Consider the following 17484-nt stretch of genomic DNA (forward strand, 5'->3'; position numbering starts at 1 on the left):
TTCAGTGGAGTTAAACAGGAGAGGTATTGGAGAAAATACCGAGGATAACGGTTTGCATGGAGGAATAGGTATTTGGGTTAAGCTGTAGACTCAAGTGAAAGGTGACTGGGGAGACAGACAGATGAAGGTTAGTTTCCTTTAGGACTCAGCCACATCCAGGTAGCACTGGTATGATGATCATCCTTTTTTGGGGGCCCTTTGCCATCTTCACCAATTTGCTACCTCAAACAACTGCCTACTTTATCTGTACTTTGAGCTAGCCCTGGAACTAAGCATGCTCTGTTTATCACACTTTTCTCGGTGAGGACGGGCATGCACATACTGATGTCTCAGAAGGGGCAGGAAGATGCTCTCGCTCCTTCATTATTTATATATATAATATATTAAGACACAGTGGGATCACTATGAGCTCCTTCTCCTCCTTGTTTCTGAAATGAACTTTGATTTTTCCTGTGTGAAGCAGTTGTAGCCTAGGTCTGCCTAACAAGTCAAGCTCTTAAGGAACGGGGACGCAAACCTGGTTTTTAGATTGCATGAAACAGTAGTCATAATAGAAGCACCTAGCTAGCTCTGCCAAGACATTGTGCTACTTTTGAGGATTTTTTTTTGGTCAGATACCATAGATGTGTAGGCACCTGCCCAACTAATACAATGTCCTTAGGTATAACCTCTTTTATTGCTCTTTTTAACTCAGACATCCATCTTTTGTCTAAGTTGTATTTTAAGGCACTTAGTTCTTTCTCAGTGCCTAGCTCCCCTGATGCTCAGAACAAAAATTTGAATTCCAGCTGCCTGTGATAGAGATGAGAAGCTGCAAAAACATATTCTGAGATGAGAAGTATAAAAACAAGGGTGGATCCAGAGAATAGAGCATTTGGAGTGAAACACAACCTATTAATGGGCTGGTGTGTTTGAAGAGCTCTTGGGAGTTCTCTGTTACTATTCTACCATGAAATTAAGAAGAATTGTGGGTTGATTTCACTGCCTCTCATGGCATTTATTCCCTTTCTGGATATTGCTTAAGCAGAAATTATTTATATTTTTGAATGTAGTGTGTCATCAAGTATCAGTACATTTACAAGGATGTTTAGGGCATCCTAAAGCATACCCACGCTTGACTTGACCTTTTGGGCAAATTGTGCTATCATTGTATTGTTATGATTTTCTGGAATAAGATATATTATGCTATCAGACCGATTTTGGATAATAGAAATCATATTTCTGTATTTGTTTGGGGACAGACAGGCATGTGCACACAAAACCTACTTGTCTTGACACAGCAAGGGCCAGCTGCTCCATAAGGGACGGGGAGCCAAAGAGCTGAGGGTGTCCCTGGGCCAGTGGAGCAGGGGCCTCACTAGCCAGAACTTGTCCCACTCACCCCCAGTGAAAGGAGCAGGGCAGGCCTGGCGATGGCAGGCAGAGGCAGCCCAGAGTCCAGACTGACAAGCACTCCATGGTGACGAGGCAGGTTGAGCCAGGAAAGTGAGTCAGCAGGTTCAGTGACACTAACCAAGTCAGACGAAGCCCAGTGACAGCTGGGCAGGTCTGTAGTGATGGGGCCAAGCTGAGGTCAGGATGTGACATCGGGCTGCAAGTCAGGGACTAGATCAGTGGGTCTGTGGCCAAGCACAGCTGTGGCAGCGATGCAGCAGGAGATGTAGTTCAGACAGACAAAGCACAAGAACCCCAGCTAAAAGCAGCTCCCAGAGGCCAGTGGTCAACCTTGGCTGCAGCATCACTGCAGCATTGCCTGGGAGCATGTCCCCAGCGAGGAGGAGGCAGCCCTCGACTGCACTATTGCTAGGCTGGCCCTGAACCACAGCAGCCAAACCTCCAGGAGGGGGGATGCTCTCAGGGCCCTTACAGCAATATGTTGGGCTTCCTTTGTTTTTGCATACAAGTATTCATACAGTTTGTCTAGATAACCCAGGGAAAAGGAAGAAAATGCAGGCTGCTGATACAAAAGTGTAAATTACGGCAGTGCAACAAGGAAAATCTCCTAACAATAGTTAACTTGGAGGACTGCAGTGATAATTATGGGGTGTTAGAAGGAAAGTTTATTTTCATGCTCTGGATTTTTATCTGGCATGTTAAGGTGATTTCCATAACTTTTTTTTTTTTTTTTTTTTTTTAAAGAATGACCCATACCTTTTTACAGTGTGTGTCTGTCATGTGTTTTTTGTCTTCCAATTCAGCCTCTTTTAAAATTTATTTTGTACAAAAAATAGGATAAAAATCAAAATGTTTACAATATGTTTCATTTAAACCAGTTTAAGAAAATGCTTAACAAATCAATGAAACTGACTGGAATCTTCTATGAGTATAAATTTTGTCTTCTAGTTCCTGATTCTGCACCAGAAAACATAACCTATAGGAACATCTCATCCATAGAAATTGAATTATCATTTTTTCCACCATCCATTCCCAATGGAATCATACAGACCTACACAATATATCTCAAGAGGACTAATGGAACTGAGCAGAGAGTCATAAACACTACTCTTCTGACGCTACATATTACAGGCCAGTATATAATGATCTGCAACTTACGGAAACTGGAAATTGTTCTCGGAAGGGATCAGCAGACTGATGCAGATCAATTAGTTTATTGGTTGGACATGATCCTTCTTGTCCTTACATAAAGTCAGATGCTACCTCTCCTGAGAAGTAGCCTGTTGTGGCCTGCAGTAATGTGGTGGAACAGGCCACAATTGGTATAGAGTCTAACATATATATCATGTTTAAAGTACAGGGAACTTCAATAGATTTCTTTGCATATCTATCATCGTAACAAAGTAAACAGTCAAGTCACCCACATATCTTTCTGGTCTTGTTATGGATAAAAATAAATACTTCCCTTTCCACTCCCCTTCGCATATTTTTCTATGTTCTATCGTTATTAGTGAGGCATGACACAGCAGTGGCTTTTCAGAGTACAGCCAAAGACAAACTGCAAAGCATTCTAGGAATATGAATTATAAACTGGTAATTAGGGCCTTGCCTCTTCTTTTCTTCATGCAGAATACTTTGTGTTCAAGTTTTCCTAATGCTTATTTCAGTCTCTAAAGACACAGGTCAGTGTAAGTTATGGGACTATTCAGTACTTCAGAACTACTTATGGTCCATTAAAAAACCCAATTTGGCCCACTGAACGGTTAGTTTACTGAATTCTTCTTCTTTATTTAGATTTAAAGAAGTATACAGAATATACTGTAGAAGTGTCTGCTAGTACCACATCAGGGGAGGGCCTTCGTAGTGCACCTCTGCATATACTGACTGATGAAGATGGTAAGTCAGAACAGAAGTTGCAATGTATCGTTGTCTGCCTGTAGTCTTAAACTAACCTTACACTTCATGTCAGATATGTGTAGGTTTTATATATATTTTTTGCAACTATATCTCTGTATTGAGATCTGTATCTATCTGTCTACACACAAACATATGCATCTGTCTATTGATCTGTTATTTAATGTATTTACCAGTACAAGCTATGTGAAATGGCACAGTTACTGTGCATGGACACCTGGTTTTACCAATATCTTATGAATTTGAAGAATCTTAATTTACTAATAGTATTTTAATCTAATATACCACATGATAGAATTAAATGTTGAGTTTGGTTCTGCAGACATGTGAGAGCTGGAGAAAGGGAAAACCACCAAAAGGTAGCTTGAATGGTCTAGGGACATTTCTGGTTCTTTTGTTTGGAGATTTTTTGATTCTTCAAAACAGACGCATGTACAGAAACATATATAGATGTAAAATTATTAATGTTATGAAAATGCTCAAAGTCCGTCTACCACCATGTAGTACTGGACTTCCAAATTGAGCAGGGGACTGTTCTGCACTGCAGGCTGAGGGTAGAACACAGTCATTGCATCTTCTGCTAATTAGTGCATCAGGTAACAAATCGGCAGAGGAACCTTAAAATTATACTTGAACCCAATTTAGTTGTAGGAGGTTATCACTGGTCCCCTCTATAGTTTCTGGAGGGGGAATCCTGAAAAAAATTCAAAGCAGAATCTTAATTTTGGTGCTGTGAACCACATTTTTGGAGGAACTTGTGTCTGTCCCTTTCAATTGCTTAGGGAGGAAGTTTCTGGGAACCTAGATTAAAGTGGCATTGACACAAACATCCCATCAGCTATTCCCAAATTAAGTTTCTTTTCATGTGTTAGGGAGCACTGACTTGCCTAAGATCCAGCTTTTGATGATAATGTATCTTTGCAAATCTCCAAGATGCTGATGGGCTTACATTCACACTGCCAGTAGTAAACTTTTGCTCAAGGGTAATGTTGCTGGAGCACACTGGGAACAGCTCATTTGGATAAATCAATCTTTTGCATAGACTATTTTTATTTAGAGCAACATAGATTCTATTCTTCAGCAAAAAATGTCCTCTCAGTAAGAACTGTAGAATGAACTAGACATGCCAAAAAGACATGACATTCACGGTATGACAGATCTTTTATTATATACCACTGAGGATAATATAACAAGTAAAACACTAAACACAGCTGTCACTCTTTTTCACTAGTAAATACAGACATTCACTGAATTCAGTGAACCTTTGTTCATGAAAAATATTTTTTTTCTTAAATGTACAGAGTTCTAAAACCTTTATGCCAACTTTCGAGATAGTGAAAGAAGGAACAACAACTGAAAAACAACAATATTTATAATACACCACATGTTCTTTATTCACAGGAACACAGTGTTCCAAGGTTCAGACCAAATGTTTCATAGATTTGCTAATAGCTATGCTCATATTCTCAATTTTCATGCATGACTACAGCTATGACCTGAATTTTTAGTGCATGATGCTCTTTGGTTTAATTTGAGAAAAACAAAAGTAATTCTAACGTTACTTCATAGTGATACATACATCTGTGAATCAAGATGAAGAAAAAGATTTACTTCTCAATAATATGCTAATACAAAGCATCACTTTTGCATACATGAGTATATTTTTCCTCAGCAATATTTATATGCACTTTAGAATTCAATCAAACATGATCTAACATTTTCATTTACTTACGTTGTAAACAGAGTTGTGATATGGTGTTATGAAGGGTTCATACTGAAATGAATTTTAAGGGTCTCAGTCAATGACTACCTTTATATTTGTCCTTGTGACATGTTAAATGTATTAATGTGGTCCTTATTTGTTGGAGTGAATAGATTTTACCGCTGCCTAGTATCCCACATTTTTATCATCCTTCAATGCCATGCTTATCCAGTTTTCCACCTTTTGATGCTTTGCATAATTCTTTACAGCACCTCTTTTTCCTCAGGGGAACTATTTTGCTGTATTTTACATGTGTTCATACCTATAAAGCTCTTGATTTTATTAGAAGGGGGAAAAAAAATTACAGCAATGTACTTGAACAGTAGGTGAATCACTGTGACCTACCCGTTGCTCTGTTTTCTCATGAAGTACTTTTTCCATTGAATCACAGAAACAGATGTTCTAAACACCACCATGCAAAATCTTCTTTTATCATCTGTCAGAAAAAGGAAAAGAAGCTGCGCCTTAACATTAGTTGATGGATACTGTACCGGTGTAGTACAAAGTTCACTTTCCATCACAAATAATTAAAAACCCATTTAAGGATACTGCGTATCCCATCGATCTTAGCTGTTTAACAAGATGTTGTGTCCTGTTCTCTCATTTTATAGCTCCAAGTTCTCCTCCAGAATCCCTCTCTGTAAAACAGTTGTCGGGTGTCACTGTGAAGTTGTCATGGAAACCCCCGCTGGAGCCAAATGGAATTATCCTCTATTACACAGTTTACGTCTGGTAAGATTTTCTGGAAGTAGTTCTGAGGATAAATATTAATCTGTAACCTATCAGGAATGTTAGGGTTTTCTTACACAATGTGTTGATTACATGTTTTTGGAGAATGAATATTCATCCAGCACTTAAAATACTAGCCTTTTGTATATACAAATTCATATATAATATATTAGCTGAAATTGGCATCTTAAATATTTTGTAAGCATTTTCAACATTTTTCTAAAGGTTACGTTATGGTAAATGAGTTCAAATATAGATTAGAGCATGGCGACTATTTTCGTTATATTCTGATTAGGCCTGTTGTAAGGCAGGGCACAAGCCTATGCTAAATTGTCAAGGAGATTTGAAATAGGCTTAGAACAGAGAAATATTGCTTCCTTTTGTAGAAAGTGTGTAAAAGCAACGTTAAGGGTCTTTGTATGTGCTATCAGTTATGTTTCCTTTTATATTTTGTATTTATTGTATTCATAGCAAACAAGTATTTTTTAACATTTTGGTTTTTTTCTGTCTATCCTTTCTTTTTCCCTCTTTATTTTTTTTCTGTCACCTCTCCTGGGATCTTTTCTCAGCTTTAAAAAGGAGTTTTGTCACTTTAAAACTTGCAGCTTCTGTCCTATTCTCTGCATAACATAGTTCGGTCTAGTGATGTGGTATCTCTTCAAAGATCTATGTATAACTTCTACTGGGAGTGAAAGGATTTTGATACTGATCACTTTTAATGTATTGCATTTATCCTGTACCATTTTATTGCCACTAAGAAGGTGCAGGAAGCAAATGCTAACGTGCACCTTACGAGATGTGAACCAGATGTGCAAATCAGCAGTCATTATAAATACACTGCTATTGAGCTTACATGTATTATTTTAATGTTACTTGACAGTTTTGGGGTAGGGTTTGGCCTCAGTTTGGTTCCTGTTGAATTTTTTTTAAATTATAGCTTCTAGTTGAGTTGGTGATAAAGTGAACAGCAGCGAGCTCTTCTTTCCAGAGAAGTTAAATTTGGCTTGTCTTTTTACTTTTATAGTATTGGCAAGGTCTGGTGTTCTTCAGCCACAAAACCCATTAAATTAAAGACTATCCTCTAGTTAGGAAAGAGTTACTTCATGATAAGGATTATGGTTTTGATACAGGCTGTGTTCAAAGGCTTGAGGTTATACAATTTTTCATCATTATATTGCCTTAAAGCTTACTGCTTTGCTATGACAAGAATTATTTTTTAAAATTTGTTAATTGATCCATCTTTCTAAATATTTGAATTAAGCAACCACATAACTTTTTGCAGTAAGCCTTGTCCTTTTTCCTTCCATATTCTTGCTCTGTCTTATCTGTCCTTACTGTGCCATATCTAAAATTAGAGAGGCATTAGGTATCATCTTGAGGCAAGGACATTGGAGAAAATGTCCCGTTGCCTTCAAAGGGCCCACAACTTCACTCCTTCCTTGGAGGTTGTTGGGTTTGGGTTTGGTTTGTTGATTGGGTTTGGTTTTTTTGCGGGGTGGGGGTGGGGGGAGGAAGGAAATTTCAAGTATTTAACAGAATTGTCTATACAATTTCATAAAATGCCTTTCAGGGTGAGATTTAACAAGGCAAACTGCTGTGCTATAGTTGCTGGTTTTGGGGGGCATTCAACATATTTTGGGGGAGATAGTTAATCCCAGAGCTTCTCAATAAAGCAGAAGGAGATATGTTAAATGAACGTTCCTTCTCTTAAATATATGCAACAGTTACAGAGACTTTGGTAACCTTTCTTTAATGGATTGGGAACAAGAATCCACAACTACTAGAATAGAAAGGGTAATTTCTATAATGTTATTGTTATTATGTTTCGTGGAATTTGTCACAGGACTAGGTGGTTTTTGGTGCTAGCGGGTAGCAGAAAAACTTTTTGTGTGCCTTGAGTCTACAAATGCATACTCCCTGAGTCTGCAATTCTAGATTATTAAAGACATATTAACAAGATTGCTTAACTCATATATAGCTGTTGTCTTTTGGGATTATCCTGCTCAGCAAATATTTGTGAGATCATTACTGACTAGATCTAATTTGAGGTACATGTTTTTAGGAAAATACGGTACCTGTCTTTGTCAAGTGAAAGTATGTAATTTCTTAGAACTTTTTTTTTGTGTTTCTGAAAGGTCTTGTTGAAAACTTAGTATTATCATTCTTCATTAAAATTTCTTGGCCTAGCTTATTCTGCTAGGTACTTTCTTCCTCATTGTCTGTGAAGACTGCACTCACTTTGATCAGTGTTTTCTTATTTTGATTGCAATCATCTCAGTTGTTTCTAAACAGAAAATCAACTTTTCTTGAAACACCCCAAGCTTTTGTTCTTCTTCCTAAATAAGCCTGATTGTGAAATGTTTTTTGGCAAATAAGATGTTATAAGAATGCAGAGTAGAAGTGTTTGCAGCACTAAGCTGTGGATTTTCTTCTTACTTAAATTGTAACCAGCTACGTTTTTCCATACTAAGAATATATTGGGCAAAGATCCAAGAAAAAAAAATGGCTTTTTTTTGAATAGAATTTGATAACTGCAGCTGCAACCTTTTGTATCTCTTTACTGACTACTCAAAATGTCAGAAGTTTGGGAAAAATGTAAATGTTGTTAACTCTCTCTGTTACCAAGAGCATTTCCCATGTCAAGAGACATTCCACTCAAAATCTCAAAGGGATAGGGATAATTTAGTTTTTTCCTTCTCATACATTTTCTCATTCCAATTGTTTGTTAATGTAACTTTATTTCAGGAGTATCAGATGGTGATCTTTGCTAATGGGACATTCATTCATTTATCAAAGGATGAAAATCAGTTGATCTAATGATTTTGAATCAGTCTTTCCATTTTTTGTTTAGAATTAGAACTCATTCTCTTGTTTGTGAAGAGCTCCACAGTGACTCCTGAAGAGAGATATTCTGTTTTACTTGTCATATTGTCATCCCTGTATGAAATCCCATTAGAGACACAGGGCACCCACTCATACAGAAATCTTTGCAGGAATGGAACATTATCTAGCTTTTTTCCTGTGCTATTTTTTTCATAAAAGATTAAATTAATTTAATGAGGAATAGCAGACTTTCTGAATTCAAGATAGTTATTTCTGTATCTTATTTTACTTTCTGATAATCATTTCATACCTATGCTAATACCAGCGTTTTATTAATGTTACATCTTACAGTCTTTCTAGGCGGGTTTTGACCTGACTAGAGTTCCATTCTGATCCCCTGCTACATTCCACCAGAATTAACTCAGCACCAGCTAATTCCTGTTCCATATCATCTTCTATTATTCCATTTATAACTTCAGCCTTCTGACCAATTTCACAGAGTCACAGTAGGGCATGCTCCCTGCTATAATCTTTTTATATTTCGCTATTCCTGTCCAGGGAGACAGTTTAGTTATGCCCTACTGTGTCCTTCCCAAGGGTACCACATAACCATTTGATAGCAGTTACTAGATGGACACACTCCTCCTTGATATTCCATATAATCATTGTCTTTACTGATGTAATTTACAAATATATTTCTGTGGGTTTGTTTTTATTTTTTAAAAGCAAAATTAAGAGCCCTGTTGTGATGCAACAGTACGAAAGCGAGCTTTTCAACATAAAAGACAAGATATCCCAGTCTTTTTTTAAAGCCTAAAATATTTATATGTACCACAATATTGCATTTTTCAATGTTATATCCTATGCCACAGTTGTATACATACAGAAACGGTGTGTGAATATAATTAATGAAATACTTTTTCTTTAGGAATAAAATGTCAAAAAGGAGTGTTAATGTAACAGAAACATCATTGCAGCTGACAGACCTGGAAAATAACTATGAGTATAGTGCTTATCTAACAGCAAGTACAAGATTTGGAGATGGCAACATAAAAAGTGATACTATAACATTCAGAACTTCTGAAGGAGGTAAGCTTATATATAGTTTGAATTGTTAATTTCATTCAGCTTTCAATTTCTGTCAGTCTTATTTAAGTTAATAAAGTTACTGAAGTAGAAGTGGCATTTGACTGGTCAAGAAGAGGCATTCTACCCGTCTTGTGTCTCTGTGTGTGCACATATCTATGGCTCCATAAAAATATGATGGGTATTTCTGTTAATTTCCTGAGCAAAACTTTGCATTTCCCTTCAAGACAGGTAAGATTAAAGTAATTTCATTTTTACATTTTGAAATAAATTAATTTTATAATGTATTTTAACAGCTCTTTGTTTTATCTTGCTGTGACACAACTTGTGATAGAGAAATTAGAGTCTCTCTCGCAAGTCTGAAATGGTTTTAATTTGAAAATTAAATCTGTAAGTGTACACTGATTTATTTGTTCTATTTTAATGATTTTGGACTTCTGACATGGTAGATGACTTTTATAAATGATCATACTATATACTGTGCTTTGAAAGTAATTCAGTTTAATTATTGTTTCTGGTTTTCCCATCAATTATATTGCTACGATCTGTTCCAAAATGGACAGAATGCAGGCATATTTCAGAATTCTCCTGCACAGAATAACTGACTTCCGAACACACACTCACTGCCAGGAGTAGCATCTATCCAAGCCATCCCTCAAAAGACTGTCTAAATCATCAGGTTGTAGGCATTCCCAGTCTTTGCTATTGAAGCTGTTACGGAAACATGAACTGACTTTTTAGGGCAGGATATTTAGGAACTGATCCTGGAGTTCCCCCTCCAATTAATATTTTAGTATTTTACACAAACTAGAACAGCACAAAGCAAGAGAGACAAGATAACTGACAGTGTTCAGTACCCTACTGCGTGTTGTGTAGAGCACTTTCTTGGATGGCGAGAAATACGGATTTAAATTCTCTTAAGCTGACTTAAGGAACTGAATTTGAGTCTCCTACATCACTGTGCTACTGAGAAGGACCATATGCTGCTATTTGCAGTATAGAAGTAGAGGCTAATTGAAGAGTACTTACAAAGTCCTTCCTGCACATTTAATAGGCTGAGGAAAGAGGAAAAAACAGAAATGATCATACTGTCCAAGCTTAAGTATCTGGTTTGCCTACATGAGTTGGGAGCCTAAATTCTGTTTATAATCAGCAAAGAGAGAACAAGGCTTTTAATTTAGGTTTTCTGAAACAAATCCTTTTTTTTCCTAATAACTATATATGGAGCATAGAGGCCTGTCAGTCAACTTTCATGTCTGCAAATTAGACTTTCCATGTGTCCAAACCAGTAAGTACAGGACAAATGCTATAAGAAAAGAGCATCTGTTTACAAATGCAGCTAAATACATATGTATCTGAAAAAATAGGATTTTGAAAAAATTATTTATATCTACTATTTCATTTCATCGTTTCCAGAAGCAGTTTTTATACTGTAATCAGAAATACATTTAATTTGACATAAGGTGTTGTCAAATCTGTAGTGGATGTTTCTTGGGTACTAAAATGTACAAAACCTTGAGTTAGGTATCCTAAAACTTAACATTTTTCCAGCACCAAGTGATCCACCGAAAGATGTTGTGTACAGAAACCTTACTTCCACATCAGTAATGCTATTCTGGTCTCCTCCTCAAAAGCCTAATGGAAATATACTGTACTACTCAGTTTATTTCAAAAATAATTCAGGAATATTCATAAAGGTAAGCTTATTTTTATATTCTTCTTTTGTAGAATACAATAAAGTGTTCTAACAATCCGTTAAGGATTAAATTAATTTTATAGTTCTCAATATATATTGTGTTTTCATATTTCTTTTATCACAAGGCAGTTTTTTAACTTACAAAGACAGAAGCACATCTTATAATCATATGTGTTACATTGTGCATCTCATTGGACATTCATCTCATTAAGCATTAAAGCAAATAGGTTTGTGTAGTATTCCACACTGCAAAGTTTGTATGTACATGTACATATACACACACATACATCTAACACATATATGCACAACATATGTAGGTAGATAAACACAAGACCCATTACATTCATTGCACATCCTTAAGACTGTTTATTTTAGTCTAGTCTATCAATTTGAATAAATTTCTCTAACAGTTCTTTTTTTTTTACTTTTTAATGCATGTTTCTACAGTACTGAAAATAAGAAGGTAATGTCAAAGTAGTGAATGCATTATTATTTCATATTTTTGTTACTCTCAAGAGGAAATTACTGTTTAGTATATTGAAACAAAGATATTGAGATTCCTAAGTTAAAGCATTACAGACAAATAAGTTGTTATTTATAATTTTTTTTGTGATCCACACATTTTCATGTAGGTTTTGTTTGTTGCTATTTTCATCCTTAATTATGCACCACATTTATTAATGGTATATATAGTTTTTCTATTCACCTTTCTAAGAATGTATTATGATACAGAAATATAATAAGAAGAAACAAGCTTCTTTTACAGGTTTTTGGTTACAAGCTTTACACATGTGGAGGAAGAGAAAGAAATATAAATTCATTAAGAAACTAATGAAATGAAAAATTACCTCTACTGCATAACTTTATGCTCAAGATATGTCTAGTGTGAGGTATGCATGTGTTTGAGGATAACTAGAAGAAAATATTTTCAAATTTTACAAATACCTGTGACTGAATAATTGCTGACGTACTTCAGTGTATACAGTTGTCTGACTTCTGTGAAGCTGTGTGGTTGCCAGGCTCTGTCTGCCTAGTTTCAGATGCAAGCAGGACTGTGCCATGAATTCACATTCTGATGAGATTAAAATCAGGGCTACAGTTCAGAGCTTCGGCCTCTGCTTGCACATGCATTTTTTGTCACCTAACAAATCCCTGGAGAAACCTTTACACTTGTGCATTACCTGAACTAGCCCATCCTATGAAGAGTGTCTACGTTTCTCTAACTCTTGGACAACTCAAGCGATTTTAGAGGAGGACTACAGACTTGGGCTATTCCTGCCTTTAGGAAGGTGGAACTCTGAGGTGAAACAGGTACACTGAGAGCTATAATCCCTCTGGATGTGCCCAGGACTCTGGAAATGAAGGAGCAGGATAGGGAAGATGGAGCACAGTAGCATTGGCCCAGCAAGGTGAGGGTCCGGTTTTATTATCATGTGATGTAGCTGGGCAAGGACAGGATGGTGGCATGGGGGGAAGTTACCACTGCTTTGGCATATTATGTGCTGGATGGCAGAAAAGTACTGACAGTAGCTTCACTTCTAGGTGTGGAAACTACCATTTTCACCCTTTCAGCTTTGATTTTTAACCCATCCCTCTGCAGAAAGCTATGAGAAGATAGGTTTCAGCTGCTGTTGCGTCTGTCTCTGTTGCCGGCCATGGGAGATCACCATTAATCTCTCAAATCATGATCCACTCCTAATCTGCCTGCTTCCCTTAACTCTCTCTGCCCTTCGCATGCCTCTCTGTTCACTATGTGACATGGCAACTACCGTATCTACATTACATTCCAGTTCTGTACCTTGGCATTACAACAGGTATGAGACAGATTTCAAACAGGAGAAAAAAACAACTCTCCCCTTCTCCCTTCTGTCAGATATTTTATGTTACTCTTTTTACAACAGAGAAATGCATGTGTGAAAGCCAGCCTGATATGTGTATATATATATTATATATATATGACATATACAGCCAGTTGTAAGCTGTGTGAGTGTATCAACACATACAGCTTACAACTATCCGTAACTTAAAAATATCACCAACTAGTTGCAGGGTCTGTCGGTAAGTTTTGTATGGCACACATTTGGAAAGAAATCATCCTTGGTTCGATGCTTCTGCATCTAGGTCACCATTCTGCTTATGTTTATCCAAACTGTATTTTCAGTGTGGGAAATGATATTGGAGAACTAAAAAGTAGATGATCACATTTCTAGGAACCCCACCTGCTCAGACACTCTGCTGTAGGCAGCCATTCTCTGCCAGTCTTTCATCTGCATCTTTGTCAGGACATAACAAGAGAGGTCCAAGTCTTAAAGTATATCTTCTAGATGCCTGAAAAGCCATCCCAGCTGAAGAATCTCAAGCAAATTAATATCTTCCAATGCTGTCATAATCTGAAACAGATATAAAAGTCATACTAAAACTACTACTATTCTGTTGTCTGAAGTTCTTGCTTCTCCTCACACTTTCTCAAACTCTTTGGGCATATTAAAGCCCAGTGAGTGTAAAGCACTGATTACAAACAGCAGTGTTAAAAACATGAAATCAGTAGCTGCAAAGTAAAGCATTTTGTTTAGGGGGAAAAAAAATATAAAGGATGCCGTTTACTCCCTGACATGATGCAGAAACTTGCAGGAAAAATAGTTTTCTATTAAAAAGGAAAAAAAAAAAAGTTACATACCTTCATAGGACAGAAAAATAATGTATAGTTTCTTTGCTTTGCAGGTCTACATGAAAAATCACACTGTGGCTGTCCAGTCAGAAGGCCAGCAATGCTCAGATCTAGGATTCAGAACCAGAACAGCAGAAGGAAAAATTTAGTGATGGAGATTAGATTTGAGGATTTTGGTATATGAGAGGGCTGTTTCTATGGTGATGCTGACAGGTTGTAAAAGAAAAAGTGTCAGAGGGGGAAGAATGACTGATAGCCAAATAGGAGAAACCATCACTTGCAGTAGGCTAGGTTGAAGTCCAGCTTTATCTTTCGTCTTCTGCTGCTATTGGTCTAGGGTAAATGCTGCTTTTTGGTTTATGTTCACTATGCTCTGCCCCAGTGCAGTAAGGATAGGGCATATTCTGACCAAGAGCACTTCCTACAAAGATGGCATGGCACTGTACCTCTTGTTCATGTCACTTCTCTGCAATGCTGCTGGATTCCTACAGTTTGAGCTTTCACTGTCTGCAATAGCAGCTTTGCATTTTTTGCTTTGTGGTTTCCTTACATGATGCTTGAAGCAATCATAATCCCACGTTCTCAATCTTACGGAGGAAAGAAGTCAAAGAATCTGTGGAAGTAATTGTCTTATTGCTAAATGCTGATCTATAACAGATATCACTGACTTGAATAAACTCTTTTATTCGATCTGTCTATACTTGTGTTTTGATTAGCAAGAAAGTGGGAAAGGTGCTAATTAAAAATACAAATTTATGCTTGGAGAAAGTTCTCCAGTGCAGGAATTTCAGTGCAGATGACAACTGTCCTGCTCTGCCAATCCAGACAGAGGAACCAGGAGCTAAGTAGAGAAAAAAAGAAAAATACTTAAAGCCAACCTAAGTGAACATGACTGGATACAGTTCAGAGTGAAATTCGGTTTGGCCTGTCCTCAGCATGTAGACAAGGGATGCAAGCAATGTGCTATATTAACTTCACAATCAAGTATTTTCTTTTAGTGGTATGACCAAAATAGGGTTAAAAGGCGAACTTTCCTAAAATACACTGCAATTTTTTTAAAAGATGGCCTCAGAATGGTACAGCACACAAAAAGGAAGTATCTTCACTTAGATTGGTACTGGAGCAGTGTGCACTATGCTCCATGAGGGTTGGCTTGGATCAGCCCTTAGTGCCAGCACTCTCACCGGAGTGCCAGAGTCAAGTATGTGATACTCTAAACAACAGTGCAATACAATGAACCTAAAGAAGGAAACAGAACGGAGGGAAAAAGGTCGACAGTGAAGAACAGCAGCACTGTGTTGTCTGTATACAACTAATTACAGCTTTAGGCTACTGGAAATTTCTGCTGCTTCCTGGGGTGAAGAAGATACTACTTTCTGCTGACGCTTTCATGGCCTGTGTGTATTGCTTACACTTAGCTGCTTTTAATAATCTGATACTTTGCTATGTCAAAACTTCTTTCATGTATGGATGAAGAAGGGGACAGAAGGAATAATTTCTTCAGCTGTAGCCAAAGATCCTGAGCTGTTTGCTTTCATCTGCAGCCACAGTTAATTGTAAAACTTCCTATAGTGTTCTATCCCCAGGGTACAATTAGTGCAAGTTTCATTTTTTCTCAGTTTGTACCCACACAGTTCTTCCTGCTCACCCTTGCTCTTCATTGTGCGTTTATTCTTTTCTAATATTTTGTTGTATCAGAAGTTTGAGGTAGTCCCCAAGTCCTTGGGCTCCTCATAGTAAGGGGACTACCTCTTAAAACAGTTCTTGTTGAACCACCAAAAAGCCTGTTGTTATAGTGCTCATGTTGGTTCTCCGAGTCCTTGACTGCCAGACAGCAGACTAAATTGTAAATGTATGCTTTTTAAACTAAGAGTTGGATTTTCAGCTGTTCATACCAATAAACTCCCATTAAATCTAGAATCAAAACTTGATGTGGTACCTTTGACATTTTTACCTTGAAAACTCAGATAATTATTTAAGGTCCTTTTTTTGATCTTATTATAAGATAACATTATTATCAGTTAAAATTATTATTAATTACAATATCTAATAATAACAACAGGAGGGTAGTAGAATGATGCTTCTGTGTCAGAAGGTATTTTCTGTCATACTGTGCTTGATTAATTTAATACCTTAGAATCTGATCCTCTGTTTCCTGTATCTTACCCCACCCAAGTGTAAAGCAAAGCTCTTCCCAGCCTTTTTTAGTCAATTATGTGAAGATAGGATGAGCTTCCATCTATGTTTAAAAGAAAGTTACATATTAAGGTGGAATTTCTTAGGATTTTGACTGATGTTGACTTAACCTAATCTTTCAGACAAACCTAAGTGTGCTTTAAGTCGGTTAATAGGAGCAGATATAGAAATTTATGCCGCCAATTTGTGTGGCTTCTCTTCTGCATTCAAAAGAAAGGCTTGGATTTTCATTGCCAAACAGACTGTTTGCTTGTTTGTGTTACGTGAGCACTAGTGACTGTAGGCAAAACTAGGTCTTCAGATATAAGAATCTCAGGGAAATGAGAGTGTCACCCATTGTTTTCTGCCAAAATAAAATAATTTTGCCTCTGCAAAAAAAATAGATTAAATGTTACATACATATATAAATTGATACATGTTGTTGGCAGACATCAAGACTGCATACTGAACTATCAGCTTGCACAGTACTGACTCAACTGCTTGGTAGAGCGTATCATAATGACTTCTTCAGTAGGAACTTTCCTCAGGAGAAATAGAACTCATTTTTTAGTATGCGGTTTTAGTATGCCTGTGTTTATATGTAGTATTTTGGAATTTAAATATACAAACATTACAGTCATCTTCCTCCTGTTTTAGTAAATCTGCTTTCACAGCTTCTCTTTTTTTAGAAAAACATTTAATTTAAAGCCAGCTTTCATTTTAAGGAGCTGGAGGGTGCAAATAAGATGTAACACTGAAAATCATGGGCAGGCCAAATAACTGGAATGTGTACTAGGCAATTCATCAGGGGATTGGGCAAAATCCATCTCACCATGAAAATGTTGCTGTGTAAAAAAATTAGGACTTCTTTGGTCCTGTGAAGTGCTGCTCATGCCATCTGCTCAACTGGGCAATGGGGCTGCTGGAGAGAAATGATACTGACTCTTCAAATCAGGAGCAAAGCTTTGACTTTCTGCCCAATGCTGGAGCTGAATATGCTTATGGGGTACATGACCTCTCAGCAGTTTTCAAATCATGAACCAAACTGCTTTGGATCATCTAAGTCAGGTTCCTGTGAAGCAGTGGGTGATTTGACACAGTCAGTTATGTGGTATAGCTGACCTTACATAATCTGATTTATTTTTTTTTTCTTTTCAGTTTCCAGAATGGTTCTTTCCAAACAGGAATAGCCTCCTCAGAGGGGCTGATCTAGAGCACTAATCTTCAGCAACAGTT

The 17484-nt window shown here is 37.1% G+C and overlaps 1 protein-coding gene across 1 annotated transcript in view; it reads left to right on the forward strand.

Annotated features, from left to right (window-relative positions):
- PTPRQ (protein tyrosine phosphatase receptor type Q) overlaps positions 1–17484 on the forward strand; it is a 108495-nt gene that overhangs the window by 24154 nt on the left and 66857 nt on the right. The window contains exons 15-19 of the mRNA XM_009646323.1: positions 2344–2526; positions 3190–3291; positions 5683–5803; positions 9552–9712; positions 11261–11406. Coding sequence (XP_009644618.1) covers positions 2344–2526; positions 3190–3291; positions 5683–5803; positions 9552–9712; positions 11261–11406 — 713 coding nt within the window. The remainder of the gene's footprint in view (positions 1–2343; positions 2527–3189; positions 3292–5682; positions 5804–9551; positions 9713–11260; positions 11407–17484) is intronic.

Source organism: Egretta garzetta, unplaced genomic scaffold (genome assembly GCF_000687185.1).
Source record: "Egretta garzetta isolate BGI_Z169 unplaced genomic scaffold, ASM68718v1 scaffold68, whole genome shotgun sequence".
Classification (NCBI taxonomy): domain Eukaryota; kingdom Metazoa; phylum Chordata; class Aves; order Pelecaniformes; family Ardeidae; genus Egretta; species Egretta garzetta.